Source organism: Galleria mellonella, unplaced genomic scaffold, assembly GCF_026898425.1.
Source record: "Galleria mellonella isolate WM207_F2 unplaced genomic scaffold, CSIRO_AGI_GalMel_v1 utg165, whole genome shotgun sequence".
In the NCBI taxonomy this organism is placed as follows: Eukaryota; Metazoa; Arthropoda; class Insecta; order Lepidoptera; family Pyralidae; genus Galleria; species Galleria mellonella.
The window spans coordinates 2359375-2374099 of NW_026442009.1; the positions used below are offsets into that span (position 1 = coordinate 2359375).

Here is a 14725-nt window from a genome sequence, read left to right on the forward strand (position 1 = left end):
CCTCGCTTTTGTCCATTTCCTTTTTATAATATATTATTACACGAATAATGATTCAGTTATAATAATAAAGTAGGGTTTTTTCCTGCCTCTTTTCGATATTGTGGATATATCCGGGTAATCTCATGACGATATCTTCATTACGTCACTTCATTATAATTACACCATAAAAATATGTGGTATATTATATGATATATATGTTGTTGAATTTTTGGATACTTAATATTCAAATAGTTTTAAACAGTTTACAAGATTTAAATGAAATTTGGTACATAGATAGACCATATCCATAATTAGGTATAGGCATATTTTATCCTGATTTATTATATGTATTATTTACAATATTTATTATTGTATATAAGCATATTCCTTATAACAGAGTTCCAATTAATCATATGTTTATATAGAATATATTTATACATTTTATATTAAGATTTCCAAGTAAATGTATGCCTGAAATACTGATGATAATAATAAAAAATAATAAATGATACTGTCACAAAAGATAATAAAATAATAACATAAACAATATTTAAGATTATTTAAAAGACTTTACATCCAATACTTGTAAGTAGAAAACCTAACAAATGGGTATCTAATTTATACTCAGAGATAATAACGTCGCATAAAATGCTTTACTCACTCCATTTAATCATTATTCAGCCGTCATTCGCTTAGGTCGTTGTACATTTATTTCGAATTTCGAGTTTTCTTTCCAATATCTTAGGGCGATATCTTATTAAATCCCATAAAACTCCAATGTTTTAACCGCGCAGGCACCTGCGCCCGCTCCGGGCGGGCTTTGAATGCAAAATTAGTCTTGTTTCTTTTTTACCACTTAGTTGGATCTCAATGCGAATAAAATTCAAAGGAAAATTGACGTTTTATGTCCTGCTTTTTATATGCTTTCATTGCAAACGTTTTTCAGGGCGGCCACAATAAGTAATAACAGTACGGAAATAAAATTGTCAATCAGAACAAATGCGATTACTGCGCTCTCTATTTAACTACCTACGTATAATACTATAAATATACAGACAATTCGGATCGGTAAGTATTGGTTTTAATGTTATAAATACCAATATTATTAATTTTATTAATTTAAAGAAAAATGTCTATATGTATGGTTTGTTTGGAATTATCTTAATTTCAAAGTGAGAAAGTAGAAAAAGTTTTAAAATACAGATTTCAATATGGATATCATATCTACAGTTCAATTAAAAAATAATATATTACTAACCCAATTAATTATATTATTCAACTAGGGAAATAAAGCAAAATATATCAATTCTGAAAAAGGAAAATCAATTAAAACTATAAGTATACCAAGCCACCTAGTCAACCTTGAAGCAATGGGATAACATTTGCCTATTATACGTAGTGACCCATCTCACTTTTAACTATATACTTAGTTATAACAATTTTTTAATCTGCGTAAAACGCTTCAATAAAATATCTTCTATAATAGGTATTTATAAATGACAAACAACCTAGTGGACCATCAGAAGGAAAGTAATAAGCGATGTCTGTATTTGTCTTTTCTTATATTAATTAAATTAAAATAAGTCCAAACTGTACTTGAAATATATTTCGAAAGATAGCGATACTAAGCCTATTATAATCATTATTTATTTTATTCCAGGAATTTTCTTGATATTACCGGAGCTATTATACAAGTGATTTACCTACAGTTCACTTTACACAGATCTGGTTTAACTGAAAGTACCCACTATAGCTTTTTGCGCTCAATTAGGGATATGCCAGTAAAATTATAGAGTGCAAGCGTATAACACCTTTAGTAATTTGAAATACATGAGATGAGACTTACAATGTATTCTGTAATATCTATACATAAAGCTTATTTACCACTTTCTACCATTTTTCAACAGGACAATTCAATGAACTGACGGTTTGTTTACGGTTTTAAACTGTGATTTTTTTTAACATTACTGTCACTCTACCTTTGGTTTCCTTTCCGTTGCTGTCTCTAAATACAATATTTCTTCCTTCCGTCCTCCTCCAAGATATATTAGGAAGTGGTACTCCTGTAGCGGTGCAGCGAAGTTCCACTGAACCGCCTTCCGGCGCGCTTGCTTCTGACCCATCCTCGTCAGCAATATCTGGTGGGATTACTACGGAGAGGTAACCCATCTGAGAACAATATTTTTGTTAAGAAATCAGATATGTTTAATTAATTTACATAATAGATATTAACTAGTCACCTGTGGGTTTGCCCGCATAAATCAAGATCAGACGTACTTTATATATTAATCTAGAATATGGTCTATCTATCTGATCTAATCTATCTGCTTACTCAATTTCATTAGAATTTGTTTATCCATTTAAGCATGTTTCACTGACAAATATGAATGAATATACTTTATTTGTATTAAACAATGTAGGAAATAAGCAAGATAATATGTAGTTACTTAAACATTAAAACATCTTTAGTCAATAAATTTTGACACTGAACTTTATAAATTTGGAAGTTTGTGAAGATATTTAGATGTTTAGCATTGAATTGCATTCAATATAAGTTACACTTAATATGTAAGTATATTGTATTACATATTAAATGTAACTTATTCTTTTAATAGTATACTATTATGTATGGAAATAATTCAAAGCATAAAAATAGTATACATAGTGTATGTACAGTAACTCGGTTCCAGTTTCTTAAATTGCTACTTAAATCTAGATTTAGTAAGCAACTTTTAGGTAAAGGAGGTTTTTAATTCGTCAGATTTATTTTTAATCACGAAATCAAATCAGAAATGTTATGAGTTTCCTTATATGAGGTGGATACCTACAAGAATTATATATATATACCTACCTAATGAAAAAAGGTTTCGTCAGTTCCCAGGGGATCGGCAGTTTCCTCCTAATATAAAATGTATATAATACCGCAAAGGCTTTTCGAAGGCTCTAATTTAATTAGTGTCATTGATTTAACGTACGTACCTCAGTAACAATTTATAATAATATTATGATTATATTTCTAATTAGGTCAGGTGTTTGTTACTTCGTTACAAGTTAATCCTTACTGCGTTCTCAATTTCTTTAGTACTTTTCATTTATAATGGAATGACAGCGTACACAATAATTTTGAACAATAATAACGGAGTAATTTAGACTACTTCGTTTAATTATTGTAATATAACAGGTAAATTAAAATATATCATGCGCGTTAACATCTTGCTCGGTTGAATTTTTGGTATTTAAATTTGATCCTTTTTTAGGTATATTTTTACGACAAACTCGAAGTTTCAATCACTGATTATATTACGATCACTTTAACGCACGTACATAAGTAAATAAATAATAATAATTTATTGTCTTATAAAAATTAAGGATTGGAAACAATATTGTTTTTAATAATTTTAATATATATTTTAATGGATTTAATGTTGAAATAGACAATTTACCCGCGTGCAATTTTTGTTAATGTCACTACTACTTATTTAACAGACTTTAAGTAAATTCTTATCAAATTTTTATTTAAGAAGAAGCTAGAACGTTATGTCAAGTAGTATAAAGTCGAAATTCCAATGATACAATCCAATAACGTGGTTGTAGCATTCGTAACTGCAATTATTTTTATAGCTACGACCAGTATCATTGAAATTTCAATTTTCCCGACATTGCTATGTTTTGTATGATTCTTTAATTGGATTGTATAACATACTAATTGTTTACCGTTATCAGTAATACCTGTGGAAATTTTTCAAAATTCTTCCTTAATTTAAAAAAATATCTTGATAGTTATTTTGCCGTACACCTGTACGTCAATAGAACTTCTGTGTAGAGTGGTTGTGGTAGGTACCAGAACCAGACGGACCAGAATGTGCGGTAAATATTAAAATAATAATATAGAGGCATTTAAAAAAATGTTATTTTAATACGCAGTCTTTTTAACTCTAGGTACTAGAACCACCACGTACCAGACGTTCTATTGACGTACCTCTGTAGGTCTGTTCTATTGACCTACAGATGTACTTCAATAGAACAGTCAAGATATTTTTTTATGTAATATTGTATAGACAATCTTTTTAAATAGATATATAACTATAGATTTATTTATACGTAATACTATATGATAAAAGATGTAGATATTTTTTTAAATATTTAAATAAAAATTATTATCATCTTTTCATCAAGTCGTCGTCCGTCGAACAAATGACCTCCTTAGATTGTTATTTTATAATTAGATAGTATTTCTCAGTATAAGTATTTATAAATCAGTATATACAGATATTACTAGCACTGTGCCCGTTATTTCATACCCGAGGATTTCAGAAGTAGGAAAATCAATCAAATAAACCATTTTAGATAGTCTACCAAGATGAAACATATACCAGATTTTAAAGTAGACCTTCAGGTTTACAACACATAAAAACCATATTTAGATTTGTGTACCAGTTTTTGCGTGATACCAGAACAAAATTACAAACGGACAAACAAACAAACATTCTAATTCCTAACAAAATATTGTTTTTGTTTCTGTTGCTCTTATTAGGACCAATAATATTAATAACCGATGTACATAACTATATATCTTTTTTTAAATATCTCTCATGCGCAGACATCGTCTAGTTACAATTTTATTATAGAAAATAAGATAAGATATAAGAAAAATATAAAAAAAAATTAAGATACAAAAAAGTCAAATTAAGAACTTCAACTTTTTTACAGTCGTTTGAATACGCGTAATGTTGCATAGTTACTAAATATTAATTAATAAATTAACACTAAACATTTTAAAGCATTACATATGAAGTAAATACCTATAAACTACAAACACCCTAAGGAATAGTATTATAGCCGTCCCTAAAACTAATTTACTCGCTGTAATCTGTCAATAAAGTGGAGATAAGCGACTTTGTAAATTGGAATTAAGATTATATAATTAAACAGCGTACGTAACAATATTAAGGTAGATTTATAATATTACGTATTTACAAGGTTGTTTTTCAGTTATTTTTTAATTCATATATATTATATAGTAGGTACAATAAAATTTGAATAATTAGAGATTAAAATAATAATAATTTAACACATTATTTACACATTATTTATTATTATTATTGTTGTAGTGTGTTTTAAGTAGATATTGAAATCACACTGTAGCCAAGTTCACAATTTAGTCTAGGTTAGATTTGTACTCTAAATTTATATGTTTGATAATAGTATATTGAGGGAGAGAAAAAAAAAAGATAAGATATGAGAGAAATACAGAAAAACAGAGCAGTACAGAGTGTATAGTTAGTAATCCTTTCTAACATAAGGGGAGGGAGGGAGACTTTGTACAAAAGTCGACTGCTTGGGTACCTCTGACCCATTCATGTTTCAACCGTGAAGCAGTTGTATTTGCATGGTTGTGTTTCGGTTTGAAGGGTGGGATATGGCGTGAATTTACTGGGTACAGAGAAATAACACCTGAGTCCTCAGGAATGGCAACGCATGGGGGGTATCATGGGCGAAACAGTATACTCTGTTACGTCCATGGTACTGCTCATGTCTATAGGCGACGGTCACCACTCTCGATCAGGTGGGCCGTCAGCTTGTTTGCCATTCTAAGTTGTATAAAAAAAAGTGTTTATTATTATTAAGTAATCATGTTTTGTTATATACATAGGGAAGTAAAATAATTTCAATAAAAATTTGATCCTAAGGACATTAAGTTCACATGTAAATAATGTTGACACCATTTATCAAAACTAAAACACCGGACAAACCTATTTTACCTATTAGAGTGTTCTATAAAATAGAAAAAAAAAATAGTATAAAGAATAAAGATAAAAAACTTCAATAACTAAAACAGGTTTATTAGAGTTTTTTTTTTTTTATATTATTAAGGTGGCAAACAAGCATATGGCTCACCTGATTGTAAGCGGTTACCGTAGCCTATGAACACCTGTAATATCTGTAGGGGCATTACGCGCGCGTTGTCGAATTTTTAACGTTTTTATAAATAAGGGGGTAGTAGTAAATTTTCATAATTATAATTATTACATAATGTTTTTATTACTAATGAGTAGTTATTTTATTATGTCTTAACTTCCAATATGTATACAAGCTCATGAAAATTTGCATTTAGAACACCCTATGGGTATGGTTTAATTTGAAATTGTAATATGAAATTACCCATACATGTAATAATTAAGGAACCCAATCGATTAGTCTCTCTCGTACGAAGTTACGAACGGAATCTGATAGTTTATATAAATCTCTCAATCTAATAAAGATCCCTATAATGTTATATGACGGTGTATTCTACTCATACCGAGTAGCCCAGCGGGTCGACTTTGACAAAATTCCTCAAATGCTTCTAGTGACACCGTTCTGACATTTTTAGTACTGGTAACAAAAATCGTAACTGGAATTTTTATACTGATGTATTTTTCTATCTACTACTTATGTACGAGACTGAATTATTTGTATTAGGATTATTTATAATCCTTACGATATCTATTGTGATGTTTATATAATATACATGACGGTAAACTCTTACAACATTTTGTCAAGTCAGGGAATCACAAATAAGCTGACAGCCTGCCAGCTTACGAGTATTTGTGATTCCCAGTAGAATAAAAGTCACAATTTCAGCAATATTTTAATTAAATCTCAACATTAAGCATTGTAAATATTGTTTAACATTAAAAAGAAATAAGAATAGAAACTATAAATATAATAGTAAACTTAAATAACTAAAAGTCATAAATTAACATTTATATTTGTACACAAATAAATCTTACAAATTATTTGTATTAAAAAAAATAAAATCTAATACTTAAAAACGGTTGCATATCAAACGGCAAAAGCGAGAGATTGTGATGGAAGATACGAGTGTTGTTCGCTTTCGCGAGCAAAGAAGAAACCTGGCGAATTTACGTCACCCGGCACGGACTTTGACAAAATTCTTTGCGACCGAGACCAGCGGACACTGACCAGGTCACATTCCTTATGCACACATACACAAGTTATAATTTAAAACTGCGCAGTAGGTATTAAACTTTATATTGTGAATAAAAATATATGCTCTCACAACATTTCAGGGATATTTTAGCGCTGAAGAGATAAAACGCTATTTCTTATTTCCGACTTATGCTGCAGTGTACATTTTTAAACAGACAGTTTTGTGTCATATAAATTACGTAAATTTTATGATTAGATATAAAATAACTCTCAAGTTATGTACTATATATCATATAGTACATAATCAGTGTTTTATTCTATTTGTGTAATATCCGATACAAATCTGATTGTGTTATACCTTTACGTCTTATCTGAAATGATAATCTCCGCCTCAAATTTCCCACTCATTCTTCTTCCTTTTATTCTAAATCCTTTACTGTTCAGGCAGTTTACCTATGGAACTCACTACCTATCTCTATTCGGTGCGCTCAATCTCTTACTAGTTTCAAAACCTCTGTTAAATCCTACTACCTCTCACTTTAGTGCTATTTTTCTGTTGTATGTGTGCTGTTAAGTATGTGTATGTTATGTATATATTATATATGTATGTGTATGTATGTATGTATATATATTTATATATGATAATATTTATATAATAGTGCACCACCTATCCTTTGTCTTTTTCTCAATGTCCTGTACCCAAAAATTGTCTGGAAGAGATTGTTTAGCAATAAGCTCGCCTTTTGTATCACTTCTCATTAATGTTTACTGTATTTGTTATTTCTCTTTTTACTTGGTGCAATAAAGTGTAAATAAATAAATAAATAAAAAATTATACGAGTATCTTAAGCAGAAAAAAAACCAGCATAATTGTATGTTATACTAGGTATTTGTTCACTACTTCGTATGCGTGGATTTTAAAAGTAGGAAAATTAATGAAATAGACCACAGCAAGATGTTGGATCAAGATAAAATGTATACCAGTTTATTATATTTCTAAAGGTATGTTAAAAAAGTTAGACCTTCAGAAACAATCGCAATTTGGTGCAATAATTTTTGTGTGATGCCATAACAATAATACAAACAGGCAAACAAAATTCCTAAACAATATTATTTTGGTATCTATTGGTCTTATTCAGGCTCCTTATATTATTTTTTTCTATTTCCCAAGTGTCTGTACTAATGTTTACTCTTAATTTTATTATATTAGTGATAGTTTTATTTTACATTTATTATATTAGTGCTTATAATGTTTTTTTGATTCTGGTCAGTTTAGAATACATTACACTGCCAAAATATATTTGGTTGTTGTTCTAAATTGTGCCACACCAGTTATATATATTTTAAAAAGTAAATACAGGGACATGAAAATTATTATCTTAATAGATTATTTCTAAGCTTCATGAGAATTTGTAAAACTTTAGAATGACAGTATTTAGTATTAATGAAAAACGGGCTTTTTCAGGTTGCAAAATCTATGACACTATGACCTTTCCATGATCTTTTGTACTCGCCCTTTTTAAAAGTTCGCTGTCTACTCCTATCAATGATAGGAATTTGAAGATGTTTTTGTAGTGACGTTTTTTATCTCCTCAGGATATAGAGTGTGTTTTCCAAAGGAGGTATATCATTTATGTATGGGTAGTCTATAGCCACACATTAAGTGCCACGGCGTTTCTTTCTCATTGTGACAAAATCTGTAAACACTTTTTGGGATTTTTTTAAAACCTCGTATTCAGGGCTTTTGAGTGATTTAATTCTAGCAATAGGACCCAGTTATTATTTGTCGCTTCTAATTTTTTTAGTTTGAGATGTCTAAGCTTTAAGCTTCGAGGTATGCCACAATAAGATTCTGGTCCTATTTCAACATTCTTTTCCCCTTCCTTTGCTAATTGGTTAGCTATTTCATTTCAATGAATATTTGAGTAATCAAGGATCCATCACAAGATAATGTTATTTCTATTACTCAAGTAATTTAATAAGATTATGCAGTTGTTATTTTCGTATAAGTCAAGTGACATTCTTTATATTGACAATCCAAGTAAATAAATATGTAATTATGTAGTTAAAAATTTGATTCAGTTTTACAGATCTTATTAAGACTATAGTTTCAGTCTGTAAGATTGTGGCATACTTGCCTAAGTTTAAATAGCTGTGAATAATACGTAAATATTATATCTCACATTAACGATAACATTTTTATAAATTTTATAAATTGATCTATTTATCAATACTGCTATATATTTTATACAAAGACAATGGTCAATCATGTTGCCATAATAACCCAGTCATGTCTTACTGTTGGACATGAATATTATTTTTTATCGTAAGAAGAACAAATCGACCAATAATTGCGCTAACTGGGCTGCTTGATAAAGGCTGTTATTATTTTTTCACATGTTATAACTTTGTACTCGACTCGTATTTTATGACATTCTGAAGATGAGAAGGAATGGAGAAGCATTATATTTTTATTATTGTACGATAGGGTAGATATCTACCATCATGGTAGGTATACAAACGGTTGATGATGATCATAGCAAATTATTTTGATGAATGAATGAATTCATTTAATCAAGTTGTGTATATGAAATTATTACTGTTATATATCTATGACATCGAAGAATCATAGACTTATCTATATGGAAAAAAATTGGACAGGCATATGCCTAATGGCGGGCTTTATGCTGATGAAGAAGAAGCAGATATATTTTGATTTACATAAAATGTTATCGCGAAATTTTTTTAATAGAACTATGTATATATACAAAATAAAACAATGCAGTAATGTAACCACTATAGTTATATTTTTGTTATACTTATTGGTAACAGTAGTAAACATCATAAAATTGGAGCCGAATCGATCTAAGAACTGGTCGTAAATTATCCGACCGTTACTAACCCTATAGCGGAAATAGACTGAGCAACAATAGTTGTAAGTATTAACTTCTATTTTAGTATAGTATTTATAAATACTACAAATTACATATTGTGCAAGTGTTATATATTTGAGCAATACTGATAAACGATGTATTGTTTTGTAAACATATTAGATTGAAAATATTTAAAGTTAAATCATGCAAACATATACATATATACCTACAAGTACATTTTGCGTAGCAAAAAACAGAATTTTGTTTCGCAAAGAAGAATGAGGTCTTTTTACAATAAATCGTCTCAAAATTAATAATAAAGTAATAAACATAGTACCAGTGTACTAGTGAACTTCAAAAAAGAAATATTAGAAGTCGGTTAAGAATTAGTAATGTATTCGCGTAAGTTACAAAAAGAAATTAGACAAATGGAAAACCTTTTTTGTAAATGGCTTAAAAATACGCATCATGACATAGAAGCGAGTCACGTTTCATTGGTTCACTCAGAGCTATAGAACTAAAGCTTCATTCCAGTTCGCGAAGGTATCAACAGGTAAGTGAGTCATTTGTTTTCGTCGTGAAACATTTCTCGTGAGTGAGGTCGTGACGTGAGGTGCAAGGGATCGCCAAGACGGACAAGCGACTGGGACGCACAAAAACGTTACTCCATTTTTACACATCATTCGGGGTTAGGCATCTTGCCAGTATTTTTTGTTAGCATCGTAATATTGTGACAGTTCTTTGTTATAAATGAGAGAGAGATTTGTTTTACCTTGCCGGTATGTTGACATGAATCATTCATGAGCGTTCGCACTCGTGGTGTTGTATGGAAATCCGTAGGTAAGTTACAAAAGCCAACAGTTTTTGATATGTATTAAAGTTAGTGCGTACTAAAATTACACAGTTTAGAAATAGGTTCATTTTAATGATGTAAAAAAGAAATTATTTTTAAAGGTAAAAATATAGCTTTCAAATGAATAAGTTGTTATGTTATAATATAGCTATTTGCCCAGATATATAATATCATTTATATTTTGACATAAACAGAGTTATCCATTCCTTAATTAATGAACAATAATAAAAAATAAATCGCTTTAAATATATTACACAAAGTCCCGAATGAAACAGGAGTATACAAAAAAAAACTCAAACTAATAAAATTAGACATACTAGTAAATCAACATAATCAATTATAAGTACCTAGACGAAACAGTGCCACTAAAGTTATCGCCATGAAGGATTCACGTTGATATGATAAAAATTATGATGATTTTTTTAACATGACTTGAATTTTCAATACACTGAATACACTATTTGAATTGCACAACAATTCATAAACATATACTAAAATTTGAAAAATTTAAAATCCTTTGTGTTAATTTCAAATCGGTAGTTTTTAAAAAAAAAAATATAAACAATTTTGACCTCGTTAATCTCGGAATTAATAAAAAAAAATATTAAATAGGTATATGGATGCCATATTATGATTGTTAAATAAATCATTTCAATATAAAAGAGGTAGATAATTAATGATATTCAGGGAAGCTTTTATTATAATTTTAATTCAATAGTTTGACGTTATTGAAATTAATACCAGTTGCATGTAAATGAACAATTTTATGTACGCACGAACTCATATTCATTATTGCATTCATGTGTTTTACTGTTTTTGTAAGTATAAAAAAATGATACATAAACAAAAGTAAGCACACTGCCCGTTGGTAATAAATGCTAAAAATCCACTCAGGGTTTGGTGGAAGAGAACTCTTACAGAGTTAAGCTCGCCTGTTATACATCTTTATTTAATATATATTTGTAATTTTTTGTGTACAATAAAGAATAAATAAAATACAAAAAAAAGAAAGTGTGATATAATACCTACTTTACCATCGTTATAGGTCTGCTAATATTCATCATCGTCATATCAGCCTTTAACTATCCACTGCTGAACATAAGCTTACCCCTTGAGGGGTTTTGCCAGTAATTGCCACGCTTGGCAGGCGGATTGGTAACCGCAATTAGACTTTGGAGATGTTTTAACACAGACCTTGCTGCCTATCCCTCACCGCCTATTAGTCGCCTCTATACCCGCGGGAAGGGAAGGGGTGGCCTAATCTATGCCGGGACCACACGGCATACATCCTTGTATGTGTTAATTCCTTGATTATATCTTCAATTCAGTGGTAATCCTAAAGCTATAAGTAGTTAATTATAGTTTAAGTTAAACCAAGCGAGCAAATGCCATTTCTTCCCTCACTCCTCCAATTGTGTTCAGTGTAAACATCCCAAGAAAATTTTAAAAATATTATAGTTACAATCTTTCGTCGCTTGACTACATTCGCAAATAATTTTGTATGTTATTCTTGTGCTGTTCTTTAAATTGAATACTACCTGGTTCTATTTTCTAACTCTTGTTTGGTTTAATATTTGTTTTATCCTGTTTGTGTTTTTGTTGTAAGTCCATGTTATAAGAAGTATATTGAGATCCCGCGGCACTTCGACACACACGAAAAATGTCGTGTCGCTATCCGCAATATTGTAGCCAAATAGTCGCGTGAAATGATTGCCTTTCTTAAACATTACGTAAAATTAATGATTCTGCCTGATTTTGAACGGAAGATGAATTTTCATAAATAATATGTAGCCTGTGCATCATAAGATAGTATAGTAACTATATATTATATCATATAGTAACTACAGTGTTACTTGCTGATAATAAAGGTTTCTATGAATGAAAGAATTTTTAAAATCTGTTGAGTAGTTTTTGAGTTTATTCATTACAAACAAACAATTAAGGCTTTCCTCTCTATAATATAAGTACAGATAAAAAAATTTAAATCAATAAATTGGAGATTTATGTAATTCTGTTTTTGTTGTATAAGACCAACACATATTTATCTCTTTCTGTCTTAAGTTTAGTACCATTTAATACAATATATTATACATAAAATCATTTGACATTTCAGTGTATTTAATCTGTGAATTATGTATTTATGTACTATTTCTTGTATATGTATTTCTTAGTTTTTCAATGTTACAATTCAGAAGCTGAGTGACTTTATTGCCACTTCTTGAATGATGTTTTAATGCGTATGAAATTATACAAGTGTAATTTGTGATATACTTATAAAATTACAAAAAAAATCATTTTTTTTATTTTTTTTTATACCACTGAGGTAGCAAACAAGCATATGGCCCACCTGATAGTAAATGGTTATCGTAGCCTATGAACTCCTGCAATACTAGAGGTATTACGCGTGCGTTGTCGACCCTGAAAAACCTCTTTACCCCCCTTTTGAAGAACCCCATGCTGTAGTCTTTTGGAAAAATCTCGACAGGCAGCTCATTCCACAACCTGAGTGTTCGTGGGAGAAAACATCTCTGAAACCGCACAGTGCGCGACCATTGAGGCTGTATGACATCATTTTTTTTTCTACCTATTAATCAAATTTATTTGATAAGTATAAAATTAAATTAATAAGAATAAAATTAGTATTTTTTAAAATAAAGTATATAAAAAAGCATACAGTGATTCATCCGCAAAAATAACAATACAAAAAATTTTGCGTCCAAACAAATGATAACCGAACCAATAGAGCATTGAAAATGTGTTACGAATAGGTACTATAAGAAAATACTGACATATTCTCGAGACGTATCTTCGAAGCTTTCACCAGAGCGCGTGAAGTGGTAGACCCTTATGAAAAAGCAAACACTTTTGCTTCGACTCGCACCTGTAGCCCAACAAAAGAATGCTGAGTAATGCCTGCCGATTTTTCGGCTAAGAAATAATTCACTTGTTGATTCTCCTCCTTAGCTTTCCACTTACCTCCCTTTTATGTATTATTTATTTTACTCCCAACGAGAATTGGCACGTTATGCGGTTAAGTTACACAGTCGGTGTATTGGTGTTCTAAGAATGTTGTTTGCGTAACCGAACAAATCAATACATAATAATATTCAGAATATGATAACTACTATTGTAATTTCAGCAAGTCATTGTTCATTCGCTGATAATTTTCATTTATTTTACATATACGTATTTACCCGATTTCTATAGAAAGGAATATTCTAATGTACTGCTATTATTATTATAGCATATTTATTATTGAATGCAAAACTTAGGTATTTCTAATTTTTCGCCACTATGTATGATTTTGAGTTATTTGTATTTATTGTTTCTCTAAAATATTTTTGATCAGCACCACGAGATGAAGCTTACCCACGATAGCAGTTCGACACTATGTTAACCTGCATAGAATCATCACATTTTTCCTAACTAATTACTCACACTAAATGGCAATTCAAAAGTTTAGAGTGTATCGGTTATTTAAGTTCATCTGTAGATACAAATTTACTCCTACAATTTTGTATTCGTTACTGTTTACTGTATACATTTATGACTGTTCAAATTTTTAACTAAGTAGCTATAGTGTTATTTCATGAAATGTAATAACCTACATTTATATAAATGTGTAAATACTTGTTACATATAATATGTCAATATCCTATGAATTATTAATATTATAAATGTGGAAGTTTGTAAGGATGAATGGATAGATGTTACTCTTTTACATAAAAACTACTGAATGAATTTTAAAGAAATTTGGTGCATGGGTAGGATATTTTCTAATATAGTACAAATGATACTTAATGTACAGGCTCGCGTGGGCAAAGCTGCGAGAAAAAGTTAGTTATAAAATACATATGTATAATGGCTGTAAACTTCTCAGTGTTGACTTTACTTCTTACGTTTATTTGTTTTATCAATCAACTTTAGAAGAAACTATTTTTTTTTTTTATTTTATGTAATTACACAGTTTTTATATTATGATAAGCCTGAAATGGCAATGTCTTTTATTATGCATAGAAAACTATTTTGATATGAAACTGTGTTTATGCAACGCGTAAACTGTAAGATAATATTACTATGAGCTCAG

At 29.7% G+C, this 14725-nt stretch overlaps 1 protein-coding gene across 1 annotated transcript in view; it reads right to left on the reverse strand.

The window, feature by feature from the left end:
- The window catches only part of LOC113519011 (lachesin-like), a 79193-nt gene that overhangs the window by 14223 nt on the left and 50245 nt on the right, over positions 1-14725 (reverse strand). The window contains exon 5 of the mRNA XM_026904053.3: positions 1959-2148. Within this exon, the coding sequence (XP_026759854.1) occupies positions 1959-2148 (190 nt within the window). The remainder of the gene's footprint in view (positions 1-1958; positions 2149-14725) is intronic.